Source organism: Lotus japonicus, chromosome 1, assembly GCF_012489685.1.
Source record: "Lotus japonicus ecotype B-129 chromosome 1, LjGifu_v1.2".
Classification (NCBI taxonomy): Eukaryota; Viridiplantae; Streptophyta; class Magnoliopsida; order Fabales; family Fabaceae; genus Lotus; species Lotus japonicus.
This window is the reverse complement of record NC_080041.1, coordinates 9,257,211-9,285,148: the sequence shown is the minus strand read 5'-3', so window position 1 is coordinate 9,285,148 and position 27,938 is coordinate 9,257,211. Positions and strand designations below refer to the sequence as shown.

At 36.2% G+C, this 27,938-nt stretch overlaps 3 protein-coding genes across 4 annotated transcripts; 1 reads left to right on the top strand and 2 right to left on the bottom strand.

Annotated features, from left to right (window-relative positions):
* Window positions 1–547: 547 nt before the first annotated feature.
* On the top strand, window positions 548–6,981 carry LOC130733500 (tyrosine-protein phosphatase DSP1-like). Of its 2 annotated transcripts, XM_057585715.1 has the most exons (6): window positions 548–1,175; window positions 1,345–1,438; window positions 3,884–3,941; window positions 4,028–4,071; window positions 4,206–4,321; window positions 6,674–6,981. In XM_057585715.1, the coding sequence occupies exons 1-6, from the start codon at window positions 883–885 to the stop codon at window positions 6,681–6,683; spliced, it is 615 nt and encodes a 204-aa protein (XP_057441698.1). In that variant the 5' UTR covers window positions 548–882; the 3' UTR covers window positions 6,684–6,981. The 2 variants fall into 2 exon arrangements, with proteins under 2 accessions (XP_057441698.1, XP_057441697.1); XM_057585714.1 differs by lacking the exon at window positions 6,674–6,981 and having other exon boundaries at window positions 549–1,175; window positions 4,206–4,974.
* A 10,731-nt stretch (window positions 6,982–17,712) lies between these two features.
* Window positions 17,713–18,265, bottom strand: LOC130718117 (uncharacterized). Its single transcript, XM_057568626.1, has 3 exons — window positions 18,239–18,265; window positions 17,882–18,141; window positions 17,713–17,800 (listed from the first exon to the last, which is right to left on the bottom strand). The coding sequence occupies exons 1-3, from the start codon at window positions 18,263–18,265 to the stop codon at window positions 17,713–17,715; spliced, it is 375 nt and encodes a 124-aa protein (XP_057424609.1).
* Window positions 18,266–19,858: 1,593 nt separating this feature from the next.
* On the bottom strand, window positions 19,859–21,696 carry LOC130733499 (1-aminocyclopropane-1-carboxylate oxidase-like). The gene is made up of 4 exons (XM_057585713.1): window positions 21,526–21,696; window positions 21,190–21,416; window positions 20,432–20,765; window positions 19,859–20,345 (listed from the first exon to the last, which is right to left on the bottom strand). Exons 1-4 carry the CDS (start codon window positions 21,628–21,630, stop codon window positions 20,055–20,057), a joined length of 957 nt encoding a protein of 318 aa, XP_057441696.1. The 5' UTR covers window positions 21,631–21,696; the 3' UTR covers window positions 19,859–20,054.
* Between the last annotated feature and the right edge of the window lie 6,242 nt (window positions 21,697–27,938).

Genomic DNA, 27,938 nt, shown 5'->3' with positions numbered 1-27,938 from the left:
TTCCCACTTTTTATTCACCTTCATCTTGAATAAAAATGAAGAGAAAATAGATAATGAGTGATATAATATTTGATGTGACAAGAAATGTAGAGATAAATATGAAAATATGTATAAAATCGATATGAGAGAAAAATTGAGGTGTGAATAAATCATTATTCTATGCATTGACAAATGTAATGCTAAAGTGCTCAGTTAAATTCAGTGCGTGAGTTGACATATTGACACTTCATTTTTTAAGCAAGTGATTGAGGATTCAAATCTCAACTCTCGTGAATATATGAACTTCATTAACCAATCATCTACCGCTAAATGCAATAATTATGAGCGATGAATTAATCTCACAGCTACCGATCGAGAAAATAAAAAAAGGCCCAAAGTAAAAAAAAAAACATTGAATAAACACTTTACCATTTTAACACAACACCCTCCATTTGTCAAACAAAGCACTTGACTTGTAACTTGTAAGTTGTAAACAAAGAAAAACCAAAAAGTGATCACTCTCATTACCACTGTCTTCTGTGTATATATAGCCAACACCTCCCTCTCCATTTCATCATCTCCACTCCACCATCATCAAACACCCCTTTTAACTGCAATTCTCCCCCCTTAACAAAGTAACAACCACTCTTTACTTTCAAGTTTCAACCACAATCTTCAAAGGGTAGTAGTAGTAGTAGTCATATAGAGGACACCACACCCTTAAGCACAAGAACTCAAGGGAAAAGGAATATCCTCTTTGATCCCAACTCCTTCCCCTTTACCCTTTACCCTTTCCCCTATTTATTTATACACAAACACAAACACACACAATATACTCCAAAAATTTCCCTATTCCTCTTTCTCTCTCTCTCTTTGATCCCTCAAAAAGTTTCAAACTTTGATATGCAAGTAGCATCAGAAGTTCATCAGCACCACCAGCAAAGGCAAAACAAGGATACCCAGATGTGTAAAAAGATCCAACTCACCATCTCCTCCGACCAGAAACTCTCTCACACCGCCGCCGCCGTTGAAAACGGCGGTTTCAACGGCGGCGGCGGCGGCTGTGAAGGCAGTGAGGATGATCTCTTCGTCCCTCCCCTCAATTTCGCCATGGTTGATAACGGCATTTTCCGTTCTGGTTTCCCTGAACCTGCCAACTTCTCCTTCCTCCAAACCCTTGGCCTTCGCTCCATCATGTATGTGTATCTATCTATCTATCTACATGTTCATCATGAATATAATCAATGACCCTTTATTTATTTTTGCATGTGTTTTGAAAATTTTCATGCTTTTTGTTGAATTGTTAGTGAATTGTTTTGATTGTGTGATGTTACTGATTGTTTGTGTGATTGGTTTTGTTCTTAGATATTTGTGTCCTGAGCCATATCCAGAGGCTAACATGGAGTTTCTCAAGTCAAATGGGATCAAGCTTTATCACTTTGGGATTGAGGGTCATAAGGTGAATATGAGCTGAGCCTATCTATATGTTTTACCTTTTCTTATTTGGTTTTGATTCCATTTTGAGTGGTTTCTGTTGTGTTTGATTGTTTCATGTTTACTGTGTTTGTTGTCATTTGCACAAAGGAAAGAAAAAAGAGTGAAGATAAGTTGCACAAATATCAATGGATGTGTTATCCAATTCTGTAATTTTTCACTTCAAGTGGGTGTGATTGATAACTGACCTTGTGAATTGGGACCATTACATGAATTCTGTAGTGTACTGTTTAACCAAATGGGTTGTTGCTAATGCTAAGTCAGGGCTTAGGAGGATAAAGCTGGTTGTTGTCATTATTATCTCATCAACTAGTTTACTTTCCTGTTACTCTTCTGCTTCTTTGATTCTTGCTTGATTCTTGTGATGTTAACTTTTTAATAATGACCCAACTTTATGTAGTGCTTTTCAAAGAAAAATAATTGTTTGGAAAGATTTGCTTTCTGAATTTTATTATCATGGCGCTTTTTGGATATCATTTATTATACTCATATCATTTGTGGTCTCCTTATTGTTCTGATGAGGTCCAGTGTTTTCTTAAGCATATTTCTGTGTGAGAGAGTCCTCTTCTAAGTATACGAACTTCAGAATATTGAAATTACAGTAGATAGAATCCAAGTTGGAATGTCAACTCTTTTCCTTGGTTTTTTAAAATTATCACAATCATTTGTTTTTCATGAATAAATAATGGCCTAAAGATCTTAGATCTACTTGCTGCCTATGTAATGGACCATTATGAAAATATCCAAAACTGATTTAATTCAAGAAATTCAACATCTTTTACATCCCATAAGTGAAGAAAATTATATCAGTATAAGCAATTGATAGATATTAGGCTTAATTCCATTTTGGGCCCTGATCTTTCAAAAATGAGCGACCCGGGCCCCCTGTGTTTAAACGTAGCGGTCAGGCACCCTAACGATTCAAAAAGGTGCGTTCCAGGTCCTTCTGTTAGTGCCGTTTGTTTGACCAAACGGAGCCAGTGACGTGGATTTTCTTTTTCATTTTAACATTAATTTTTTTACCCAAAAATTCCCCCCCAATTCACAAACACGGTTCCCCCTAATTTTTTACCCTATTTTCATCCTAATTTAGCAAGAGAAGAGAGATTGAGAGGATATTCTTGGTGCATTCTTGGTGCAGCTTCAACCCCAACCCAACCTTCATCCACACTCAAGCACAAAAACAAAAACTCAGGAAATTAAGAAGATTCATAATAGAATGTGAAACAGGGAGGAATGGGGTGTTCAAGTTGTCGAAGGTAGGAGGCTGGTGAACCCCAATCCCTAAACCCCAACCCAGATTCAACCTCCTTCCTCCGCCGCCCCACCAGCCACTGTCGCCACCGCCATCATTTCCCTGGACCCCGAACTCACCAATATCCCCCAGCCAAACCATGCCCCAGCAACCAAAATCCCCCTCCGCCCACGAATGATCCGGAAGCTCTCTCATGACCCGACCACCACCACCTCTGAATCCCAATCAGAAACCCCAAAACCCTCCTCGACCTCCATCGCCACCCTTCACCCTCTCCACCGAGCCAGAAAAACAACAGGGAGGAGAAGGAGGGATCGAGTCAGAGAAAGAGAACCTGAAATCAAACCAACAAACCCCAACCCCCATGAGACTCAAAGCCCCAAGCACTTCGATCCCGCCGCTTCGTTCTTAAATCTGAACTTTCATGCCTCCAAACACTTCGATCTCGTCGCCTCAATCTCTTCTCCAAACACTTCATGTTGCTTCGAGGGCTTTTTGTAGAGGTTACTCAGATCTGGCAACAGCGATAGTGTTTGGGCGGTGGGGAACCCTAAGGGGTCGCGAGGGAGAAGAGGGAAAGAGTGGGAGGAGAAGGTTGGGTTGGGGGAGAATCGTGTTTCTGATTTGGGGGGGGGGGATTTTTGGGTAAAAAAAATAATGTTAAAATGAAAAAGAAAATCCACGTCACTGGCTCCGTTTGGTCAAACAAACGGCACTAACAAAAGGACCTGGAACGCACCTTTTTGAAACGTTAGGGTGCCTGACCGCTACGTTTAAACACAGGGGGCCCGGATCGCTCATTTTTGAAAGATCAGGGGCCCAAAATGGAATTAAGCCTAGATATTATCTTCAAATTGTATTAGCAACGCTCTCTCCTCCTGCCTCTCATAAAATTCTGTAAATAGCTTCTGCTGGCCTTTTTTTGCATGTTTGAAAATCTTTCTACAACTGATTGTAAAACTAAAATGAATTATAGCCACAAATTTCTGTAAGTAGCTTTTGGGTGTTGGAATTGATTGAGGAAAAAGTTACACTAAAGGTACAAGTTTAGGTGCTAGAAAGTGATAAATGGAACTTTAATTTTATATTATATTGACATACCAAGCTTGTGATGATGTGAAATCATATTTGACCTTATGAAACTTTTGCATTCAGGAGCCTTTTGTAAACATCCCAGAGGACACAATCCGTGAAGCACTAAAAGTTCTCCTTGGTATGCTATAGCTCTTTACTTTAACCTTAACTTCAATATCAACAACTCAATTTGCAAGTAATAACTTTTGGTGATCAATAATGCAGATGTCAGGAACCACCCGGTTATAATACACTGTAAGCGAGGAAAGGTGAGATATTTGCTCCATTTTCTTCTTCTGATGGCATATTTGGATCAACTTCTCATTTCTCAGAATCAATTATAAAATACAGAAGCTACTTATAGAAGCTTCCATAATCAATTGTCCTTTGTTTCTGTGTGCAGCACCGAACGGGTTGTTTAGTAGGATGCTATAGAAAATTGCAAAAGTGGTGCTTGACATCAGTCTTTGACGAGTACCAGCGCTTTGCGGCTGCGAAAGCAAGAGTTTCAGATCAGAGGTTTGTTGAGTTATTTGATACTTCAAGCATGAAGCAATTGCCCTTATCATTTTCATGTTTGAAGAGGTAACAACAGACCAAGTTGTGATTAGTTGGGGCTTTCTTTACTTTGTGAAAGTGAAACCAACCCAGGTTCTTCTACATTGGAATAAATAGGAAAAGGTGATGAACTCCTGCAATGTGTTTCAGCCGCGGCAAAGGAATTCTTCTTCTTCTTCTCCCATTTTAGAATAAGATAAGAAAATTCCCCAGCATGTTAGTGCATGTTTGGTTACATAGTAGATTTTCACGTTGGAAGGTGAATTGGTTCTGGGTGAAGCTACTCATAGTAGTTTTTGTGGTAGCAGAATTAATTCTGGAAGATCTGAACATGAATCCAAACATGCTATAGTGTTATACCCCCCACCTTTTGGTCTATTTTCTTTCCCTTTGTTTTATGTTTTCTTTGCTACTCCTCCATTCATCAGCAGTGAGTGTAGGATAAGTCTTGATTTTTTTCTCGAGGCTTAGAGAAATTCAAGATAGGCATTGTTTGTCTACCCAAAAATCTTTGGTGGGTAGTCGAGCAGAGAAACATATAAATCTTATTATTTACTAGATTGATATTGTTTTCCTTATTTTGTCTTGATAAAAGTCCAGTTTCAATGAGACTATATTATTCTCTTGCAATAATTGCATGATGGTGGATAACTTGCAAGTGTTTTGGAGGGACTTGCATATTTTTTGCACAGAAAATTCCATGCCTGATTGCAATAATTATAAGTGGGGAAGAAAATATATGCCACCGTTCATGTTTGGATGTATTTGGGCACACATTTCAAAACACATTAGGGACTAAGCTTTATATTGTAGTTTATGTATTAATGTGATTTTGAGGTTTAAAGGTGGATTCCAAACATGCAACAATGCAAATATGTAATGTAGGAAGGGTAAAGACATGCATTGTGGGGTGTTGACATGTTTTTGTTCAGGCGGTAAAGCCAAAATTTTAGTGTGTTTGGATATCATAAGTTCAACTTGAAAGTATTTCATCCCAATTGCATTATCCAAATGTATCTTAGTGAAAAATAATTCAAATGTGTCAAAACTACACTACTACTTGGGGTAGAAATATTTTGAAAATCATTTTCCCTTTTTTTTTTTGTCTTGATCAATTATCTCCACAATTGAAAGTTATGAGATTAATCCATGGCCCCACGGTCAGTGCATTACGCAGGGGACTCATCTTCCAGCTGAGATTAATAATTATGTACCGGTAATGTTAAAAAAAATTCTACAATCACTCAATTATAATTTATCATGAAATAACCAAATCAAAATGAAAAAAAAAACTAAAATTTGAAAATAGATGGATGACCGGATGAGCATCTGAAATCATCAAATTTGGCTGTCTTCCCAAATGAGACTTGTATTAATTCAATGTTTCTTATATTAAAGAATCCTTACTCTCATTATATTTTTAAAAAAAAAAATCATAGGGATTGCATCAGTAAGTTGTAAAAAAAAAGTTGCTTAACATTTTTGAAAGAAAGTTCTTTGTCATTAATCTTTGCAGATTGTGCGTACAATTATTTTTTGCAATTTTTCCTTCAAATATAAAGCCCAATTAAACAACTTTGCCTTGATCGCCATATGCTTTGGAGTTTGAATTCAAAAAAAATTGTGATTTTTTTTCTTCTGATTTTCTAGAATATTTTCTCACTTGATAAAGGAAAGGCTAGTTTCTAATGATATGGCCAGATTGAAAAATATCTCAACAATGTTTTTATTCATACAGATAGAACTTGAGATATATATATATAAGACTATATAGTGGATCAAAGTCCTTTTTACTCGAATTAACATATTCTAATAAATAATAGAAATGTATAACAATTTTTTGATTTTTTTTTCTAGATTCATATATATCAATTTTGAGAACACCCCTCTCAATAACTAAATACAAACATGGCAAATTAATCAATTTCAAATACAACTCTTACTACAACCTCCACAGTTAATTCACACAACCTCCCATTTAAAGCTGAACCAAACCAAAATTAAAATGATTTGTTTTAGACTTTTAGTTAAAATGTAATGCAGAAAAAACATACAGGCTAGCTACAGTATCTTGTCACAGTAGAAGCATTACTATACAAAATAAATTTAGAGTAGTATATGGTGTGCATATACCTTAATGCGTGTACAAATCATAAATAGATATTGTTAAAATATGATAGGGGAGTCTAACTATTTATGCTTTCTTCTTGACAATATAATTGTGCATGTGTATGAAAACTATTGTTTTTCTTTTTCTTAATTTCTTTATATATGACTTTCATCTATCTGACAATCTTCATAACTTCTTTTTAGATTGGGTTAAAACTAAGGAATGCTTCACAATGGAGATGGTTGGTGAGTTAAAGGCTTCTACAAGTAAAATTGACATGACGCTTGTGCTCTTGGAAACCTTCATTGCCATATTGGAGTTGGTTTTTTTCACTTTTCTTTGCTTATGTAGTTGAGGTGTCCTAATGATTGATTCACAATGCTTACCAATTACTTATGTAGTTGAGGTGTCCTAAGAAACAACTTCCATGCATGTCATGTTGAATTAAGTGCTTAAAGAACAACGACAAAAGCAGTCCAGGTCTTAAAACTACCGATACAATTTTTTGAGATTTTCTGATCATACAATAAATTTGTGTGTTAACTTCACTTAAAGGAAGTGAGCTCAATTAAATTATAGAAATTAATCCCACAATAAGATTAATTATAATAAGGTGCGTCGAAAAAAGTACTTATACCAAAGCAGGATGAAGCACTTTGAAAAAATTGAACAACAATCCGAGAGTTGTCAAATTGTGTGGAGCTCGTCAGGGACGTCATGTATATTCCTTTGATGGGTGAGCTAGAGTGATTGTAGCTAGAGAGTTGAAGTAGCAATTGCCGCACTGAAATTCGAGTTGGAGAATTTGTGGATGCGAGTAGATAACCTCGAGCTTGGTCAGGCAACTTACGAGGTTGGGATTTTTAAGCACTTTTTTGGAGATAAATAGGGGAAATACTAAATTGGTTCTCTACGCTCTAGATAGAGCGCCTCAGAGTTGAGAAACTTGATTCAACTAGCGTAAGAAATTTGAAGTGCTTTGCTAGCACTGAGAAGATTTTAAAGAAGCACTAATATTGATAGTTATCCTATGGCTGGTTAGATTTAAAAAGGCACTAGTATAAGAAAGTAGGGTCATCCCTCTGTTGGAAAGCGTAACATAAAGCTTAAAAGGACAAATTATTGTTGAAGAGACTCACATTATTGTAACCAGGAAGGCTATAATGTCAAATCTAGGGTTACAATTTTCACCCGTATATTTGACATTGTAGTCTACCCTAGTGACAAGCCTCCTTAACAATAACATGCTCTTAAGCTATCTATTAAGATTCTAGTTGGGGATATCTTTGCTATTCATACTTGTCCCTATTTAAATCTAACAAGCTCTTGGATAAATGACAATATTAGAGCTCTCTTCCAAATATTCTAATTAATCATGCATAATGTTCTAGCACCCTAAAACTACTGCTTAGAAAAACAAGTACTTCTAACTAATCATGCATAATGTTCAAACCTTGAAAGAATTTATTTGACCCCAAGAAAATGTTTTTTCTATTTTTGTAATTATTTGATTTTTAATGTATTAATGACCTTAAAGTATATTTTTATTTGGAGCTCCTTACGAGAATAGACTACATGCTACATTCATGTTTATTTTAGCATTAGAGCCAACACAAAAGTGATTTCACGTATCTCAAAATACTAATAAAAAACTAGAATTTTCCATGTTAAGTTTAACGTGGATCATAGAAGCCGGATTTTAATACATTAGCTTTAATATGAATCCACGTTGAGTTTAACAGAAATTCAAACACACATTTTTTCTTTTAGGAGATTCAAGTATGAAATTTTTAACTTGATTTTTGAGGGAAGTCTATTTTTTATATTTTCTTGAAAAATATATGTTTAAGTTTTTTGCATTTTTTGGGCCGAAACATTATGATTCTAGTTCTATAAAAAAGCCCTTTTTGTAGGCCAACTTTGACTTTGACCCAAGTCTTCTTCTCCCCAAATGAAAGCGGCACCGTCTGCTAGGGTTTGTCTACTGAGTGCTGCTTCTCCCCCTTGGGGGGTTCCTCCCCCTTTGGGGGACTTCTTCTTCTCCTCTAGGGAGTTCTTTTCCTGCTTTAGGTAGGTTTCTTCCCACATCAGGTGGGTTTTCTTCCACATTAGGTGGATCCTTTACCCAAATAAGTGGGTTTGTTTTGGTTTTTCTCCTTGGCCATCACCATCTTCCTCTAACCCCCGCCACCCTCTCCTCCACGGCCATTCCTATCGCCGCCGCTGCCACCCTTGCCTCCTCTAGTCTTTTCTGCCGCCATCTACCACCGGGGTGTCAAAGCTCTAGATCTGGCACTGTTCTTCTCAGATCCGGGTTCTCTGATAATGCTTCAGTGATCTACAAGCCCGTTCCAGATGCTTTGGTGTTCTTGGCTCCCCTTTCCCAGTTCTGCAGCTCCTACTGCTGCCTGTATGGAATCTTCAAAAGTTCTCCTCTTTTCCTTATTCTCAGAGGTGCAGAGTTGACCCCTATTTGGTGCCGTTGAAGCATACTGGCTTCGCTTTTCGCCGCCGCAGTACAACTTCGGCAGAGCCGTTTTGTTGTAAAGAGGGAGCACTGGTTAAAAATGTTGGTTTTTTATCTGCTCAGAAGTTAATTAGCTCTCTGTTCATTTGGATTTTAGGGGCTTTTGTTGGGCTCTAGGGTTTTTACATCATGTTTTAGCTGATTATTTCAGTTGAGTGTGCATGCTTGCGCTTAATTTTCTTATGTATTTGTGCATTGCGAATAGCGCTCTTAGAGAGTTTTCTCGCATGTTGTAAGTGCCGTTTGGCAAACCTCTGAGTTTTAATTCCATACATCTTTGACCAAAAAAAAAAAAGCGGCACCGTCCCTGAAGTCCGAAAGCGCACGGTGGAGGTGGAGGTTCTTGATGCGGTGGCTCCGAGCGCGGTCCAGAGACAAGGAAAAGAGAGCTTGAGAGAAGAAGAATGGCATCCTACAACGACAGAGGTGACAACTCTAAAGCTATGGCTTTGTATTTGGATTCACTTATATGACGAAATCATACCAGTATAAAATAGAGAAGAGGAAGAAAATGTTACTTGTTTGTAGCAAATGATTCTTCTCTTCTTTTCATGAATCTTCAGTTGGGTGTTTCTGATCTTTCCTCTGTGTATGTATGCTTGTTTCTCTTCAACTCCTTCAAAGTGTTTTTCTCAATATGGACGAGGATCCTACGTGGAAAGCCTCAACCTTGTCTTTTTTTTTTTGTCAAAGGAGAACAGTTTCATTGATAATGAGCAGAATGCTCAACATGTTACAAGATGAACATAAACCAGAGGTGCTCAGACGAGCTTGAGAGAACAAGAGGATTTAATCGGATTTTAGATCTAATTTTAAAAATTAATTAAATCCAATACAAATTGAATTCATAGACATATAAAATTTTATTTATTTATGAGTCTATCATATGCTCATTAATTAATAAAATGAAGAGTGTGAGTATCGCCGCTGTCTTGGCAGGATCAATGAGAATCTTGGATACAGAGCGTTAGTTGTTACCTCTTGATGGGTTTGTCTCTCTCACTATTGATAGTGCGTATAGCCACACCTAGGAGCATATAAGAATGTGTGGGGTTATTCGCGACTCCCAGGGTGTGCGACATGTGGGCTTCTTTGCGGGTATGGATGGTGGAGATTCTCTGTTAGCACAACCACATGCATGCAGATGGGTCTCCATTTGCTTTGGAGGCGGAATATCAGGAAAGCGTATTGTAAATCGGATTGCTTCGAAGTAGTGGAGGCTTCTTTGAACGTATTGTGAATCAGATTGCTTGATATTAAAAGTAGAAAGAGATATGAAGAGATCGAATGAGTGGAAATGAGATTGAAGTGAAAGATGAATGTAAATGTGAATGAATCAAAATCCTTAATTATATATGTTAATTTCCACTATTCCTAATAAATAAAATAACTATAAAGCATTTTAACCCACTTTCTTTATGTGTTCACCCTAAACAACATAACGTGGTAAAAAAAATGAAATGGAGGTTGATTAATTATTTTCCTATGCTAATTAATGGATCCCCTAATATGCACAAGTTTTTTACTTGTGCATGTTTACACAAGCCGGTTCGACCGGGTTTTCTACACTGGACCGGGTATAAGCTATTTAAATTTAAATAAAAAATGAAATAATTTTTTTTATTAATTTGGCCTCATATTATCATTAATAGTATAGTAGCACTGGATACATTACCCATTATTCACATAAGTCTCCATCATCAAATCTTCCAGTGGAAGAGAATCAAAAGTTGCAGAGCTTGACTCTTTCTCATCTATTCATCCAAACAAGGCCTAAAATAAACACCAATGAACAAATCAGTTCCTGCAAACAAGCAAAACAAGGTTTCTACGGGGTATGCCCACTTCCTCAACTCCGATTTCGGCAAAGGTCACACAGAACCTGCAAATTTGGAGGATACCCAAGATACCAGATCCAACACTAGCAACCCAACACCCCAACCTTTTGACCCAATCAGACACAGGGAGAAAGTTGCGAACAAGAGAGAAAGAGAGAGGGAGATGGATCCGTTGAAGCTGGGTTTTGTAGAGGAAGCGGATCTGATGAAGAAGGTTCTTGCGTTTCTAGGTTTGAAGCTACTCACTTCACATTTCACAAAGGTCACAACTTTTCACCTCTGTTGTGTTGGCCTTTCATGTTGGTGTGCATTTCCCTCTGATTTCTGCTCCTAGTCGCTGTTTCTCACTGCCATGAAAGGTGTCGGGAAGAGGAGGACAACCTCGGAAACGTCGAACGATGCTGCTGGTACTGTCGATTTCGGTGTTGTAGATGGAGGCGGAAGCGGAAGCGGAGGAGGGTATGCTGCAGATGGAGCTTCTTTTGCTGAAGAGAAGCATACCCAGTTGCAGAAAGGGGAACCAGAGCAACCCCGTGTGGAAGATTTTCTCTGATGGTTGTGGAGGTGGGGGAGGGAGGAGGCGGGGGCTCTGTGGGTGGTGGTGGTGTTTGGTGGGTTTGGGTTGGGATGAATCTGAGTTAAAGATGATGAAGATGATAGGAAGGATGAAGATCTGGAACAGTACTTATGTGATTATCAATCATTATCTGCCACTAAGTAACTTCATTATCTGCAGCTAATTTTTAACATAAGGGTCAAAGTAAAATTACAGTTTTTCTAAGACCTGAAAACCACAATAAGTAAAATACAAAGTTGGGCTACTATACTATTAATGATAATATGGGGCCAAAATAATAAACAAAAAATTATTTCATTTTTGATTTAAATTTAAATATCTTAAACCCGGTCCAGTGTAGAAAACTCGGTCGGACCAGCTTGTGTAAACATGCACAAGTAAAAAACGTGTGCATATTAGGGGATCCCGAATTAATATGATATTATTCTTGGCATAACACCGTTTTTGACATCCAGTACTTAAGGGTAAAAGTTTCTTTATAACTCCCGTTTGGTGCGACGTATAGTATAAGGCCTGATAGTATAAGGCCTGATAGTATTAGGCCTGATAGTATAAGCCCTGATAATTTTCTTATACTATCCAGCGTTTGGACATACACTGTATAATTTACCATATCGTTTAAATTAATGCAATTTTATGTTTAATGAAGTATTGAATAATGATATAAAATAAAAATCAAATATGGAGGTGATTATAACGGTGGTGGCGGTGGTGATGGAAGTAGTGGTAGGTTGGTGGTGGTGGTGGCAATGGTGGTAGGTTGGTGTTGGTGGCGGTGGTGGTGACAGTGGAGATAGGTTGGTGGTGGTGGTGGCAGCGATGGTGGTTGTGGTGGTGGTGATGATAGGGTGGTGGTGGTGGTGGTAAGGCGGTGGCGGCTACAGTGGAGGGTGGAGGCAATGGTGGTGGTGGTGGCGGCGATAGGGTGGTGGTTGTGGTGTCGGTGGTGGCAATAGAGTGGTGGCGACAATTATGGTGGTGGTGGCGATAGGGTGGTGGTTGTGGTGGCGGTAGGGCGGTGGCGGTGGTGGTGGCGGCAACATCGGTGGTGGCGGTGGTGGCAGCGATGGTGGTTGTGGTGTTGGCGACGATAGAGTGTGGTGGTGGTAGTAAGGCGGTGGCGGCTTAGTAGGGTGGTGGTGACGGTGGAGGGTGGAGGCAATGGTGGTGGTGGTGGTGGTGGCGATAGGGTGGTGGTTGTGGTGTCGGTGGTGGCGGCGATTATGGTGGTGGTGGCGATAGGGTTGTGGTGGCGGCGATTATGGTGGTGGTGGCGGTAGGGCGGCGGTGGTGGTGGTGGTGGCAACACCAGTGGTGACGGTAGGGCGGTGGTGGCGGCGGCGGCGGTGATCGGATGGTGGTGGTGGTGGTGCCAATGGTGGTGTAAGTTGGCAGCAATAGAGGGTGGTGGTGATGGTGACTTATACGTCGCAACCTTATCATGTCTTATCCATCACTCACATGATGGATTAAATAATACGTCATTTTAACGTATAAGGGGACTTTGATGGATAAGCTTATACAATACAATGTCATCACCAAACAATGGATAAACTCATAATGTATTGTATAAGCTTATACTATCATGCCTAATACGGCGTGCCAAACGAGCCCTAAGGGTAAAAGTTTCTTTATAACTTGTAATGGCAAAGAAATTATAAAATATTTGCAGATCTTGTTTTGAATCCATGCTTAGTAAGTAACTAGTGTGTACTTAGAAAAATTGTATGCTTTTCATTGCTTTTGGATGTCATCCTACATCTTTGAAGGCGGAAAGGTTGCTTTCTCTGTTTCTCACTAGCTAGATACACTTCATACTGACAAAGAAGCCACTTAAAATCGTGAGAAGTGCTTTGTTAAACATATTTATATATGCGTTTACCTTCCTTTCTGTCTAAAATAATGTGATGTTGTGTTTGTCTTTGCTGAGACAGCTTCTTGCTAATTTCATGATTAATTATTAGCTAGCAAAATGTTTCATCCTAAATCTTCCACATCACCACAAAATGCTAGCTTTCGGCTAAAAAACACTATAAAAAGTGGGTCTCCACTTTCTGAAGTGAATGCTTAGGTGGTATCAAGCAGCCATGCTCCTATGTCTTTTATGATCTTATGTAGTGGATATTATGAACGTATATTTTGTGGAATCAAATTAACGAGCTTTCTTCTTCATATGTTGTGACGTGTATCAATTTGCTTCTTGTATCTTCTTTAACTAGCCAGTTGATCCAGCCAATGATTTATCTACTCTCTGTCTCATCCGGCCAATGCTTTACCTTTTTGAATGTTACTCCATAAGGACTAGAGCTAAGGGACTTGTGATCCGACCAAGTATTCACCTCCGGGCCAACAAATATTTACCTCTTGGCCCTTACTCTCCGTAAGGACCAGAGTTAGAGACTCATAACTGACTAACAATTCACCTTTTAATTGACCTTACTCTATGTTTGATCTGGTGAACGATTTACCTCTCGACTGTTACTCTCTGTAAAGACTAAAGCTAGAAGACTCATGATCCGTCCAACGCCTAAAAGCGCCCAAACCAACCAACAACCATGACGACCACATGATAGCCCGTAAATGGATGAAGACCCTAAGGTCGACCATACTGCCACCATAGGGAGTCCATGTGATTAATTAGGTGCCACGTCAACTAAGAGCTAATAAGCTGATCATGTGGTTACTACATCAACCATGCTTTGTTTTTTTGACTATATAGTTGAACCCGCTTAGTGATTCATATATATGGGTTGACTAGGCAAGTCGTGCGTCGACGACACGATTAATCTCATTTGTCCAATCGACCAACTGGTTCAAAGGATCCCAACAAACACCACCTCCCGGTGCTTTGTTGGATGACTATGATCATCATGTTGCCTTGCCCAAGCCAAAAGATCTCAAAGGTTAGAGTTACACTGCCCATGGAAACAATGGAGTTAGAGATGTCACATAAACGAGGAAGGCTCCTTGGCAAGAGGGTTAAATCATCTTATCTGTCAAACACTCATGGGGTTCCGTCAGGATAGCGCCAAACCCCATACTCCAAACTTCGACACACCTAGGGATTTTGACTCACACTATAATAGGCAAACCATCTCCAATTAAGTTCTCTAATCGAAAGTCACTCAGCTTTCCTGACAATAACTTGAGCATTGAAGTGTTAAATGCAAGTCCCCCGTCAAAGTGCCAGCGAAGATATTAGGAAGGAGGAAGCTTCCAAGACCACACTAGTTTACTTCCATCATCATGGTATCAAACTTCATTATGTTAAATTTAATTTTATCGAAATTAGTACTTTTTATTCACCTGTAAAATAAACGGATCCATAATCTATCTCTTTGCAATTTTTTACATTAAAACCAATTTGATCCAATGCATGAATATTTAGAGATCCATAAGACATACTTTTTATATTTTTTTTAAAGATAAAATATATATTATTGAATGAATAGAGTACATAGATACATCTCAATTAAAAAAAGGGCTGTCATACGAAGCCAAATCACCCAAATCGACACTAAAGGTTGTGCCTCATGAAAAAATTCTTACTAGGAAAAACCATATTTTTATATTTTACTAACTAATTTAACTATTTGTTGTATAAATTTTCAATAAGGTGTATTGAAATGTTTAATGGCTGGCCTAAATAGCTACAATTCAATATTGTTCTTGCCGGTCGATGGTTTCGCAGCTAATTAAGTGAACATCATATTGATCGGATAAAATGACTAAAATTAAGTATTACTCATTTTACTAATTTGTTATTTTTGTAAGACTGGTTTTTTGACTTAGCCTCATAGCGTTTTTACATGTGCCTCCTCCCACCGTACAAGTAGATTCATCCAGAACCGTGCACCACCACCAAAGATTCAGAGCAATATACTGCTCAAATTCTGAAAGAAAAGGATGATATGATTTGAACAGAAAAATGCAGGATTCGGGTTCAACGTTTAGAGAATATAAGAGGAAGAAGAAGATCAAAGAATTAAGTCCCATGAGTACTAACGGCTCTGGAAATAAAGATGCAGGATATTTTGCTAACAAGGAGACAAAGGAAGAGGCTGTTTTGGTCAATGAAAATGGGAGGTTACTAAATTTCCCTAATTAAACTTTCGTGCAAAGACCAAATTCTATGAAAAAGAAAGTCAAAATAAGTAGAGTCGTGTAGTAACTAGAAAGTAACGTCATAAACATCTCAAAAATAACTATCTAACTAAATCTACTTTGCTTATCGAAAAAAAAAAAAAAAAACTAAATCTACTGCACCTATCCCCTTGATCATGACGTGGTATGAATTATGATGTGGTACTCTATCAGCACTAGTGTGTTCACCCCTGCGTTGCATGACGGGTTTTTATTTCCGAATTTTACCCATGATTATTGATATAAAAGAAATAGTAGTTGCACGAAAATAAAGATAAAAATTTCGTAATTGTAATATACTAATGACAAAAAATTGTAAATTGAAGATTTCAACACAAATAAACAAACAAACAACAACAATTAATGAATTATATAAAATTAAATTCAGCTACCCTATATAATATATGATTAGTCTGATGAGTAGATGAATGTGTTGATAAAAAAATTCAATATTGATCATCTAGGGAATCCAAGTTTGTGCTCAGGAAGCTGCAAGTACATCGATTTGTGTAGATTAGATTTATATGATAATAAACAAAATTGAGTTTCAATGGCATTAAAATAAAATTATTTCTTATATTCATAACATTGGATACTTTGAATAAAAAATTTGTAATTCATTTAATTTATATTGGATCTTGGTTCCACTATGTAAAAGGATGAACGTGTAAAGATTGATTTTTCACCATTGTGTTACAAATTAATAACTAAATTTTAGATCAAATTCGTAATGTTATAAAAAAACTTAGATCATTAGAAAACGAATCTTTTAGATGTTGTCAGACACTTCTTGGTATACAACATTATTTGTTGCGTTTGAAAAAAGGAACACTAAAATTATAAATAAGGAAAGAAAATGTGTCACTACTTTATGGTTCCACTATAGAAATTATAGCATATAAAAGCTCAGATTAACCCAATTTCCCCGCATTCATAAATGCTTCATGTTGGAGAGAAAAAGTAAAATAATTAAAGAATTATTTCTTATCTTCAACGAAATTGAAACTCTTGATTATTTCGAGCCTACCAATATCTTCAACAATATAAACATTAAACACTTCCTATTTACACTTGGGGATGAAAGAATTTGAATCCATTGCTAGCTAGAGCTTTGAAAAGCATTGTGATATTTCTTTTCATACTCATCTGGAAACGTCAACTTCTTTGACTGGATCAACTATTTCAAAGAAGGAGGACCCACAGAAATTCTGAAACCTATTAGAAACGTCATCTTTGAAATCCCCGTTCTCCCGATACCCTCTACTTTGTTAGTTCTCCAGGTAGCTTAGTGTTTACTCTCCTCAGGTGGTAACGATTGAAAAGACATGTACAAAAGAAACGTCATCTTTGAAATCCCCGTTCTGCCGATACCCTCTACTTTGGTAGTTCTCCAGGTAGCTTAGTGTTTACTCTCCTCAAGTGAAAACGATTGACTGGATCAACTATTAAGTTGTGGGGTTAGTGGGGTGGTGGTTATTTGGTCGAAAAATGTGTGTTGTGGGTTAGTGGGGTAGTAGTCTTAATAAAATTAAGATATAATATTTATTTTGATGAAAAAATCATTTTTATTAAAAAAATAAAATAGACTTCACATAGATATTAAGTTGTGAGGTTAGTGAGGTGGTGGTTATTTTGTTTGAAATATGTGTTGTGGGTTAGTGGGGTGGTTTTTTTTTTTTGAAACATAGTGGGGTTGGTTATTATTATCAAAATTAATATATAATATTTATTTTGATAAAAAAATTAACTATTTATAAAAAAAACCATATATAATATTAAATTGTGGGGTTAGTGGGGTGGTTATTTTGTTAAAAATGTGTGTTGGTTATTCAAGATAGTATATCGATAAAAACCAATCTATAATATGAAAAGGTTATCTCTTTAGACGTTTTTGCAGCTAGTAACAAAAGTTTAAGACATAATACTTACTATAGATTTTTATCAAGAAGAAATAGAAAGTATTGGTCAGATCGCGTGAAAATAAAGCAGAGAGTAACTCCTGAACGTAGCTTCCAAAAAATGCAGACTCAACCCTCACTCTGTTTTCAACGGACTTATGATTAAATTATTATTCACAATAATTGGTACATGGATTCAAATTTTCAATAGATTTTGCGTTTTTTTTTTGTTAAAAATACTAATAATTACACTTCTTGTTCAATCTCTATGGTAATCCTCTTTCGCACTTGATGATTTTTTTCGAATTCCTGCACGACGCCATGGTCGGAGAGGATCCCTATCACATCTGCAAGACAAACAAAATATAGTAGATCACAAATAATTTTACAGATGTATACAATTTTAGTTAGAAATCTCACCGACTAACAATATTTGATATGGATCAGTGAACATGATATCAGAAACATAAACAAATGAATAGGGAATCTTAGTGATGGAAACGTCAGTTTGGGTTTGGACAACCGAATCAAGCTCAAAGATTATCTTGTGAGGATGAGACGTTGTACGAAAATCAAGAACGTTATCACCAACAGTGAAATATGATAGCATGTATACTCGACCCTCAACCAACAAAGGATTAAACTTATAAACATGAGTCCTTCGCACTGTGCCATGGATCTTGTCACCCTGTAGATTGAAAACAGGTAAGTGAGCGTGATAGACTTAGAAAACCAACGTCAAGTGGAATAGATATATCAATTTTAAAACAACACGAAAGTCGAACCTTTGCATCTATTAAAATCAACTCCATTGAGTTAGGTTGTACGATCGAAACTTGGAATCAACCACTTCCGCACCACCTTCACAATAACCCTCCACACATCTTTTCCTTTGATATGGAAGGGAAATCGTCAACAGTAAGACTAAGACCCATGATAATTTTTAGATGGAATTGTGATGGATGGATTGTGAAGACACATGAGGAATTTATAGAAGAAGTGTCATTGAAGGTAGTTATTTTTTTTACGGTTGAAAAGAAGTTTTTGGAACATGATGGGGAGCTTATACATCGTGGGCGGTTTTCAAAGGAGAAAGACATGGTGGAAGTTACATGAGTAGGTGGTTATTTCCTTTAACATGGTGGGAGGTTTAGTCTTTTTTTTAACATGGTGGGCTCATACCATGAACCTTTTATTACGTGGTAGAGACATAGTAAAAGAAAAAAAAAATGAGTCGGTGGTTAAATTGAATCTATTTCTACACTGTCTATGGTAATAATGAGGTTAAAAGGAAAAAATCTAATAAAAGGGTTCTACACTTTAAGTAATAAAAAAAGTGTCTAATGTAACAACACTTCTAGCTATTAAAATCCGTAATATCAATATACCATGTTTTCAATATTAAAAAAAAATATTTGTTAAAGTTAGGGTATATTTCCCTATTAACTTATATATTTTAAAATTATGTTCATGAAATCGAGATGTGATCTTACATGAAATTAAGTGGCAAAAATGTCGAAATTTATAGAAATGTGTGTTGTGGAAAACAAATTTAAAGCATAGAAGTTAGTGGGGTGTAGGAAATGATAGTTTGATCGTTCAATATTTACCACATCAATAAACCAAAGCAAGAGAGATGTGATTTTTGATGAGAGTGGGTGAGAAGTTAGAGTAGAAGTTATTTTTTTAATGGGTCAGAAGTTATCTTTGAAGTGGGTGGGAACTTAGTGGATAGGAATGATAACCGTTTCATAAGAGAATGACACGTGGCTTGAAATCTCCTAAATTCACTCTCGTAGCAGAATCGTTGTGGTGTTGACACGTGGCAAAATAATTCTTGGAGTGATTTTGCTTTATATTATATATTATATATTATATATAGATAAGACTCTCTTTTATGGATTTTTTTTTTACAAGAGGAATTCTATAAAGTTATATATGTAAAGGATAAAAAGGAATACACATAAATTCATTTGGGAGAGGAGCATACTTTAATATAGTTTGCACAAATATTTTTTCCAATGTTAAAATTTTTGTTGAATCCAATGTAGATATACGTTTAAGTTAATATGTCAAAATCCTACTTAATTCTAACTTCTCCATTAATATATTGCTAAGTAAAATTTCAACGCCAAATCAAACATGCACTTAGAAGCATTTTTATCTTCATTTAGTTGGATCCCCACATACTTAGGCCTGCACTATTTCCAGCAACTGTCTTGACTTAGTCTCTCCAAGAAATCATCATGGCATTAACACACATTCATTTAATCTTACACTGACACAGACACTATAATTGGTGGTCCTCCACAGCACAACCCAATAGTACAATTTGGATCTCATGTGCAGCAGAGCATGGAAAAGGAAAGGACTAAGGAGAACATAGAGCCAAGAGGCAATAAATATTCTTACTTAATCAACTAATTATTTTCATTATGAAATATGATATACAGTACAATGAAATAGAATCACTTCAGAAACATTACATCAAATATAATAATTAGTATATCCATATGATATGAGAAACATGTGGCTCTAGCTTCCAATGCAAACAACATCATTGATTAATTGTAGTTATAATATATATATGGTGAAACATTTTTAAGCAGTGGCAATTGGACCTAGAGTCACATTTGGTGATGCTTTCAGGGCCTCAAATCTTGGTTCCTTGGCATCAAACTTCAATCCAGCATAGAGCTTCATGTAATCTTCAAAAACAAATTTTGGGTAGAGCTGGTTTTTCTCCTCTGCCTCTTTCTCCAACAATTCTGGAGCAGGGTAGATGACAGCATCACTGCCAGGGTTGTAGAATGAGGCTATAGACATTCTGGTCCCATCAGTTTGTGCTATCACACGATGCTCCACACTCTTGTATTTCCCATTGGTGATCACCTGTTGTTCCCATTTGATAAGGGTCATGATTTTGCACATAACCTGTTTGTGGAAATGTCTATAAGGCATAGGAAGAGAGAATTTACCTCAAGCTGGTCACCAAGGTTGACAACAATGGAGTGGCGCATTGGGGGAACATCCACCCACTCGCCATCTTTGAGCAGCTGCAGGCCACTGACCTTGTCATCCTGGAAGAGAAGGATGATCCCGCCGGCGTCGGTGTGGGCGCGGAGACCCTTCACCAGGTTTGGCTTGGGGCATGGAGGGTAGTTGGCAACCTTGGTGCCAAAAGTTGGTCCTCTTGATCCATGGAAGGCCTTCTTGAGGTACCCTTTCTCCAGTCCAAGATTCTCACACAATAAGTCCAACAGATCCTCTGATAGCTTCTCAATCCTCAAAGCAAAGTCCTTCATCACCTTCCTGCATCATTACCTTGAGTAATTTAGAATCTTTGGGAAGTGAAATATACAGCTGCAGTTTTACTTTAGAATGCACATGTGTCCATCTTGTATTTTTAATTTTTAATCCATTATTTGGTTGTTTGTAGATACTAGTGAAAGTAAAATCATATATGAAACAGTGTTCAAAACTCAACAAATGCTGCTCCTATGTGGATTGGAGTTCAACTCATAATCTCTTAGAATTCATGTTAGGCCAAAAGTTAGCTCATAAGTGATGATTGTTCTACCCTTTATAGAGACTCTATTGGTCACATCTCTAGTATAAGTTTTGATACCATCTTAGAATTCGGATTAGACCTGATTCTGTATCAATTATTTGTGAATTTTTGTATTATATGTCATGCAATGTGTTATCTCATAAATGTTTTTTTGTTGTGTGTAACCTGTACTCGTCAGTGAGATCAGGGATCTCTGAAATGTTTGATTCAGGGAGGTGGCGCAGGTGAAAAGTACTCTCCCAGTCCATATCTTTGACTTCAGTTTGGACAGCCTCTAGGCCTTTGCTTGCCATTAATTCCTTGAACCTCTGTTCCATGCATATCCTGTAGTGCTCTTTGGTCAACCTCTCCACAGTGTCCATTACGTCATGGGGTATGCCATGATTCACCAGCTAGAGTTTTGAAAGCAAAGAATAAGCAGAGTCAGCTAGAAAATCACAAGAACTAAAAGAAATTAAAACACAGATAAGTTGGAGGGCAATGTAGAAATCAACAAGGTACCTCAAAGAATCCCCAGTTCTCACAAGCATCCTTTATTTGCAGCTTGATATCTTTTCTCTCCTCACCATTGAGCTTCTCCAAGCTGATCACTGGAAAGTTGGCCATTTCTTAACTTATAATCTTTTTTTCTACTTGCTCTTTCTATATTGCTTAGGGGTTTATGCACATTAGAGTTTGCTAAGGGGGGTATTTATAGAGCTTTAGATTAGTTAGGACCAACCAGGGAAAATTAAAAGTTAAAATGTCATTTAAAATTTGCATGCAATAGATTGAAGTAAACTGCTTTTTGGTCTTAACCATAGTTGAAGTCACAGCTAGAACGTTTGTTTTGGTTCCGTAGTTGAATTGTCTTTCCACTTGGTATAGGTTGGACCCACTTTGGGAGGCTGATTTGTCCTCTTGAAAATTTGACCACACAAGCTGCCACCTCCAGCTTTCACTTCTCGAGTTTTCTTTTCTCTTGGAAGTTTATTTTTGGGTCATGTGAAGGTGATTTCTAGGAAGGAGCTTGGGTATCTCCACTCAACTTCCCAAATTTGGAATTTGAGTGGTTGTTTTGAAAAAGAATTAAGATTTATTTTAACGATAAAATTAATTTTGGAAGGAAACTTCAGTTAGTACTACCTTTTGGATATCAGAATTAATTTTAAAGAAAAAGAAGTTGATTCATATATGGTATAAATTGAAGTTTGATTAGATGCTTTTGTATTTTACTTGCATTTAATTAGTCTTCTGTTTCATAGTAAGGAAGGGTTTTACACCAACAAAATAGAAATGTTTTAAGGCACTGAAATTATGTGTTCCCATTTGGTGTCATATTTTGTCTTTGGCCAATTAAATTATGACATGTTATTAAAAAACAACACATGTAAGGTTGTAATTGTGGTATTCATGTTTATATGACATAATTAATTTTATTTGTGAGATAGAGAATGAGACACTAAATAAGAACATATGAGACGTGTTTGATTGCAAGTTTAAGTTTTCTATATTTAGATACAATTTTTAGAAATAGATTTTTAAAACAGTTTTTCAAAAGAAAAGAAAAAAAATTGTTCTAAGAAATACTTTAGGGAGATCTATAGTCTTTACCACACTCAAGTCGAATTAGATTGTCTTAATAGGGATACCTACAAGCAACCCCAAACCAAACCAGCCACCCCTAACAATTACATCACTAGAAGAGTTCCTTGTTGAAGTTGAAAGCAATGACAAGTTCAGCTGAACGAGATCCTATCAGTCGTACGACACCAAAAAAGTAGAGCAGAAATAACATCTTAGACACTGCCTCTAGAATACCTCCAGACTCAAGCAGCAGCCTTCAAGGAGGACCATCAACCAAAACCTGCAAGAAGCAAAACACAAAGACCACATAAAGTACTTCCACTTATAAAATTTACGATCATAATAAAATAATGAGATTAAAATCCTTTCATATCACACGACATTATGTAAGTGAAATATTAAATCTATCTCTTTCTTTATATATATTTGTTAACTAATTCGGGTATTAATTCTTTCCTCCACTCCATTCAAAGACAGTTATATAAATAAACTATCACATTTAGTTGGAGAGGGTTAATTCCTCCCGTCCAGTCAAAGACAAATAAAATAAGAAAAATATTACTGACTCAAGGGAGCAGCCTCATTAAATAAATTTTGGAATATTAGACCTAATTAATTATATTTGTAATTGTGGTCAATATATTCTTCTTCTAGCTGTCAATTTTCTAGTTCTATTTTTTTTTTAAAAGAAAATGGAAGATCTAATAGCAATAAGAGTAGCTGGTGGAGATAATGTAGCTTTATAAATGCTTTTGCTCGGGCACGAAGGGATATGATCAAATAATTGATCCCACATAGTGGGGAACTTGAAAGGAACCGTGGCATGCATGTATAAGCCCGCATTTATAGATACCTTTCTTTGTGGTTTGGAACATGAAAGGGAAAAAGACAAGATCTTTAATATACAGTACTTTTTTATTATAGATTTAAATTATTGATATGATTCAAAAGAGAAAAATGCGAATTCTCAATGGGACAATACCTTAATGTCATTTTAAAGGTCTCTTGGAAAAAAAATCAAATTATTTTTCAATTTGGAATTTCAAAAGGTATATAAGAGCATAATATAGTATGCTCATCTTTAATTAGTACCCCACTAATTATACACAAAGAAACACAGTGGAAATTAAAGTCTATACAAATATCATGGGCACAATGATAGTAATTTTAAAGCGATGTGTGTTGTAAATTATTTTCAAATGTTTTGTTTTTCAAGATATCTTACATTCGACCGTCGTAAGAGTTATTAAATAATCAATTATTTTAAAAACTTAAGCTATTGAAAAGATGTATAAGTAAATTTATATTGTCCTCGAATGATAGCTTAAGTGGTAGGAGTTGGGAACATATGAGTTGGGTAGGGGAGGTCCAGTGATTGATTCCTGGCGGGTGTAATTTATCTTTCCGATGTACTAAAAAAAGTAATTTTATATTATTATTTCTAACACATTGTCTCACGCAAGAGCTCATTTCAGCATGAAGCTATTAGGTAAGCTCAACCTATTATCTCGATACTTATGTGGTGATTTTTATGTTTTAGCAGCGATTTTTAACTCATAAGGATTATTTCTTTTTTATTTTAGTAGTGGTTTAAACGGTTACAAAATGAATCTGATGGGCTAATTTTATTTATTTCATTAATGTTGGAACTAAAAGCTATAATATTTTTTAGATGAATCAAATTCAATTCACCTATATTTTTAAGTAAAAAACATATTTAACTCTTTTTTGTTTTTGTTTTTTAGAGTTAGACCTAAATCACCTAATAAAAATTCTAATTTATTATCAATAGTATGGTAAAAAAAAAAGGTTATGATTTGAAAGAATTGAAGATAAAATTAGGGATTTCTATATAAGTTCTAGGTGAAATTAAATATCACATTTGCATCGGTGAGAATGTTTAAAATATTTCAATCGGTTTAATTTGTAGTAATATGAAGAAAAGTAGTATTTTTTTTGTTACATAAAGGAAAGAAAAAAGAGAGAAGAAAAGTAGTATTTTGAATTTGAAGATAAAGTTAAATAGTTGCTTAAAATAAGATAAAGTTAAATAGAACAATAATATATAGTTAGTTGTTAGTAAATTAGTCATTCTCAATATTTGAACCTTGGACTCTTCACCATTTACCCTCTCAAACCCTTATATCTAGGGGTGTTCGTGGTTCAGCTTGGGCCGATTTTAGGTGAAACCGAAAATTGATCCAATCAAAATTCATTGGTTCGGTTTCTATCCATTGTTAGCAAAAAAAATTTCAAAACCAGACCGAACCAAACCAATGATGAACGATTGAACGGTTTGGATCGGTTCGGTTCATCGGTTTCACAACCATTTTTTTGTCAATATCAATACCACAACTTTAAATATATAGCAATCACATATGATTCACAACTTAACAATGCATAAAAACGACAAATCATTAACTCAATCATAGTTTAATTACAGATCTATAATCAACAACTTAAGCACTTAACAATGTAGAAATTCTTAAAATAGTGTTTAGTATTAGTACCATTATAAATTAATCAAAGCTTTCAATGAATAAGAGGGTCCTTTTATTGTAAACAAAAACATTACCAATTAATAATAGAAAATAAAACATAATAAGTCTAACATAAACAATATTTCTTCAAAACATTTTTTTAACAAATATATATGTATATATATACACATATTTTATAACAAATATATATTATCGGTTCGGTTCATCAGTTCATTGGTTTCTAATTTTTCAAACTGTGAACCAAACCAATCTTCATTGGTTTTAATCGGTTTGGATCGATTTTTAACCGAATAACAAAAAATCCGATTCAATTGTTTTGGTTCGGTTCGGTTCGTCGGTTTCATTAGATGGATCCAATCCGATGAACACCACTACTTATATATATGCACTAGCTCTTACCATTTGATCTAACCTTCAAGGACAGTAATAACTTACTGTAGTTATAGGAACTACTAAATGATTTTAAGAATTAAGTTTAAAAAAAATTATTAACTTATTAATTGAGTAAATCAGTAAACCACATTTTTTAAGTAGAATTAAGTGATCTAGTTAATTATCGGTTAGGGACCGACAGCTATGTCCACTTATGGAAAGTCCTAAACACATCATTGTAAGTGCAACTGGCACGGAAGTCTGAGATAGCTAGAGTTGGTACAATACAATTCCTTCCTAGAATTGAAACTGTCATGTTCGTTTCAGTTCTCATAATCGATCTTTAAACTTTAAAGTACCACATGGCGGCATGGCGCCAACCACTATACTATTCATGCACTGCTCTCGTCATAATCTTTCAGATGTTGAACTTGGTTCATTCCTCTTTAATAGATTCATGATATAATTAAGGTTTTGAATTTAGGCATGTTCCTACATCAAGATGATTGACCTAACATACGTAGAGACTAGGGATGACAATGGGTAGGATTGGGCACGATTTTTACAATTATCAAACCCAGACCCAAATTCCAGAACTCAAAACCCTTATGAGATATTAAATGAAATCTATGCTCAAACCCATTGGGTTTCGGATTTACCCAAAACTCAAACTCAAACTCAAACTCAAACTCATTACTTACATGAAATAGCAACCACGGCCAGAACCCGATCCAGAAGCTACTTTCATAATCAAAAAAATGATATTCATCGAAAGAAAAAAATAAATATTATTCATCATCTTCATCCATCACTAAAGTAAGACAACAATAGTTTAGAGTTTACTTTTTCAAACATACAAAAGTACAATTAATCATCAAACAATAATGAAGAACAAAGTTTATAGATCTATATGTATGAGTGTTTTTTTTTAATTATGTTTCGGGTATATTTAGGTTCGTGTTCGGGCGGGTATGAGCACGAATTTAACTAATATCAAACTCAAACCCATAAACTGCTACGGTAACAGGCAAAATCCAAATGCAGTCAACTCGAGTTTTGCCCGTCAAATCGGATTGGGTTCGAACGGGTACCCATGGGCTTGGGTAAAACTACCATCCCTAGTGAAGACGACAAGAGCTATGGGCTTCGCATAATTTCCACAAGGAGACAAAGTTGATGGAGCCGAGATTTTTTCAGTTTGGGAGAGGCCTAGAGCTATTGGATATTTGACACAGAGCAGTAACCTTGAAACAGCAACGGAGTCACAAACAGAACCTGCAAGAAAATAAGCTGAGTCGCGAAAATCAATTCGCTGTCCTTGAAGGTTTTATCCCGGAATATCCAGAACACCTCCCCGGGATTAAACAGCTTCCTCCGGCGTGAACGGGTAACAGAACTGGTGAGAAATAATAATAATATTGTGATTGCTCAAGAACTGTACAAAGGTAGAGAAAGAAGAGAGGAGATAAGGGTGATCAACAATGTAAAATTTGTCCTCTATATATAGCCAAAAATCCGTTAATTTCAAGGTAAGTTGCACATTAATTTTGGGTGATAAAAATTAAAGCTTTGTAGTTTCAAGGTCTGAATGCACAGTCAACAAGATTTGGAAATTCCAAGGTTTGAAGGGAGTGGACGGTGCACATGTGGAAATTGTGGGACTTGGAACTTTTGGAATATCATCAATTTTCCAACAATCCCCCACATATTTCAAAAGTTTCAAGGTAGGGTTAAGGAGAGGTGTCCTGAGCAATCATCGAGAGTGCAACTTTTCGAATCTGGTGCCTTTTGGGCTATGAACCAGACCTAGACCAACAAGACTTAACACACAAGTGAGTTGGTGGAGCAAGCTCTATGAACCAAGACACTTTAGTGTGTGTTAGAGGACTTACTAATCATTACACCCCCACATTTTCTCACTGTTATCGCTGTGGTGCGCTTAATCGGTCATGCGCATGCCTGATATTCTTTGAGTGCTCTAGAGATTATCCAATTCTCATACAAGCGGCCCCACTTGACACTCATATAGGTGATTCCATTAAGTATATAATTGGAATTTGTTTACGAAAAAAATTATTTGCTACTCCCTCCATTCCAAAATGGTTGTTGTTTAAGAAAATGCACACAGTTTAAGAGTTCGTTAATTGATATAGAATTAGGCTAAAACACCACTATTTAAAGTTGAGTTTTATTAAAGAGAGAATGGTGGTCATTGGTTAAGTGATATGTGAGAATTGTGATTGGTGAGAATTTGAGGTGGTAGGTGAGAGATACACTATTAAATAAGGGCATGTAGGGAAGATGATGTGATAAATAGTATTGAAATCCCAAAACAACAACCGTTTTGGACAATATGTTAAAAGCTAAAACAACAACCATTTTGGAACAGAGGGAGTATAAGATTTTATGATTTTATGAAATTTTTAAGTATAGTGGCTTTACGATCTCTTTACTTAAGGGCTTTTAGTTCTTTGG

Excerpts from the sequence above, each read along its gene's own strand:
- LOC130733500 (XM_057585714.1), top strand. The coding sequence starts at position 883 with ATGCAAGTAGCATCAGAAGTTCATCAGCACCACCAGCAAAGGCAAAAC. Across the intron at positions 1,176-1,344 it reads CTTGGCCTTCGCTCCATCAT|ATATTTGTGTCCTGAGCCAT; the intron begins GTATGTGTATCT and ends TTTTGTTCTTAG. Across the intron at positions 3,942-4,027 it reads AGCACTAAAAGTTCTCCTTG|ATGTCAGGAACCACCCGGTT; the intron begins GTATGCTATAGC and ends TCAATAATGCAG.
- LOC130718117 (XM_057568626.1), bottom strand. The coding sequence starts at position 18,265 with ATGGAGTTGATTTTAATAGATGCAAAG. Across the intron at positions 18,142-18,238 it reads TGATTTTAATAGATGCAAAG|GGTGACAAGATCCATGGCAC; the intron begins GTTCGACTTTCG and ends TTCAATCTACAG. Across the intron at positions 17,801-17,881 it reads ACTGATCCATATCAAATATT|ATGTGATAGGGATCCTCTCC; the intron begins GTTAGTCGGTGA and ends TTTGTCTTGCAG.
- LOC130733499 (XM_057585713.1), bottom strand. The coding sequence starts at position 21,630 with ATGGCCAACTTTCCAGTGATCAGCTTGGAGAAGCTCAATGGTGAGGAG. Across the intron at positions 20,766-21,189 it reads GATCTCACTGACGAGTACAG|GAAGGTGATGAAGGACTTTG; the intron begins GTTACACACAAC and ends GTAATGATGCAG. Across the intron at positions 20,346-20,431 it reads ACCTTGGTGACCAGCTTGAG|GTGATCACCAATGGGAAATA; the intron begins GTAAATTCTCTC and ends TGGGAACAACAG.